The following is a 261-nucleotide window of genomic DNA, read 5'->3' on the forward strand; positions in this document are numbered from 1 at the left end:
GCCGATGCCCGCGTGGACGAAGTCCTTGGGGTGTACGTACACCCCGAACTGCCGCATGCTGCGCCGGTAAGTGCTGCCTGCTGCCAACCCCACACTTTGCTGCAGCAGCTCTTCGCACAGCCAGTGTGCATACACCTCAGTCACTCCCGGCTCGTAAACTGCTGCTGCGCCGAACGTGTGGTCCGGGTGCGAGTGCGTGTATATGATGGCCCGCACCGTCAGGTCCTCCTCCTCCTCCTCCTGCTGCTGCTGCTGCTGCTG

At 63.6% G+C, this 261-nt stretch overlaps 1 protein-coding gene across 1 annotated transcript in view; it reads right to left on the minus strand.

Moving 5' to 3' along the window:
- ETH_00036640 (alkyl sulfatase, putative) overlaps positions 1-261 on the minus strand; it is a gene marked incomplete at both ends in the record, with an annotated part of 2,080 nt that overhangs the window by 1,220 nt on the left and 599 nt on the right. Inside the window, one exon of the mRNA XM_013374108.1 lies at positions 1-258. Coding sequence (XP_013229562.1) covers positions 1-258 — 258 coding nt within the window. The remainder of the gene's footprint in view (positions 259-261) is intronic.

This window comes from Eimeria tenella, genomic scaffold (genome assembly GCF_000499545.2).
Source record: "Eimeria tenella Houghton genomic scaffold, Eth_scaff1923, whole genome shotgun sequence".
NCBI classification, from domain to species: Eukaryota; Apicomplexa; class Conoidasida; order Eucoccidiorida; family Eimeriidae; genus Eimeria; species Eimeria tenella.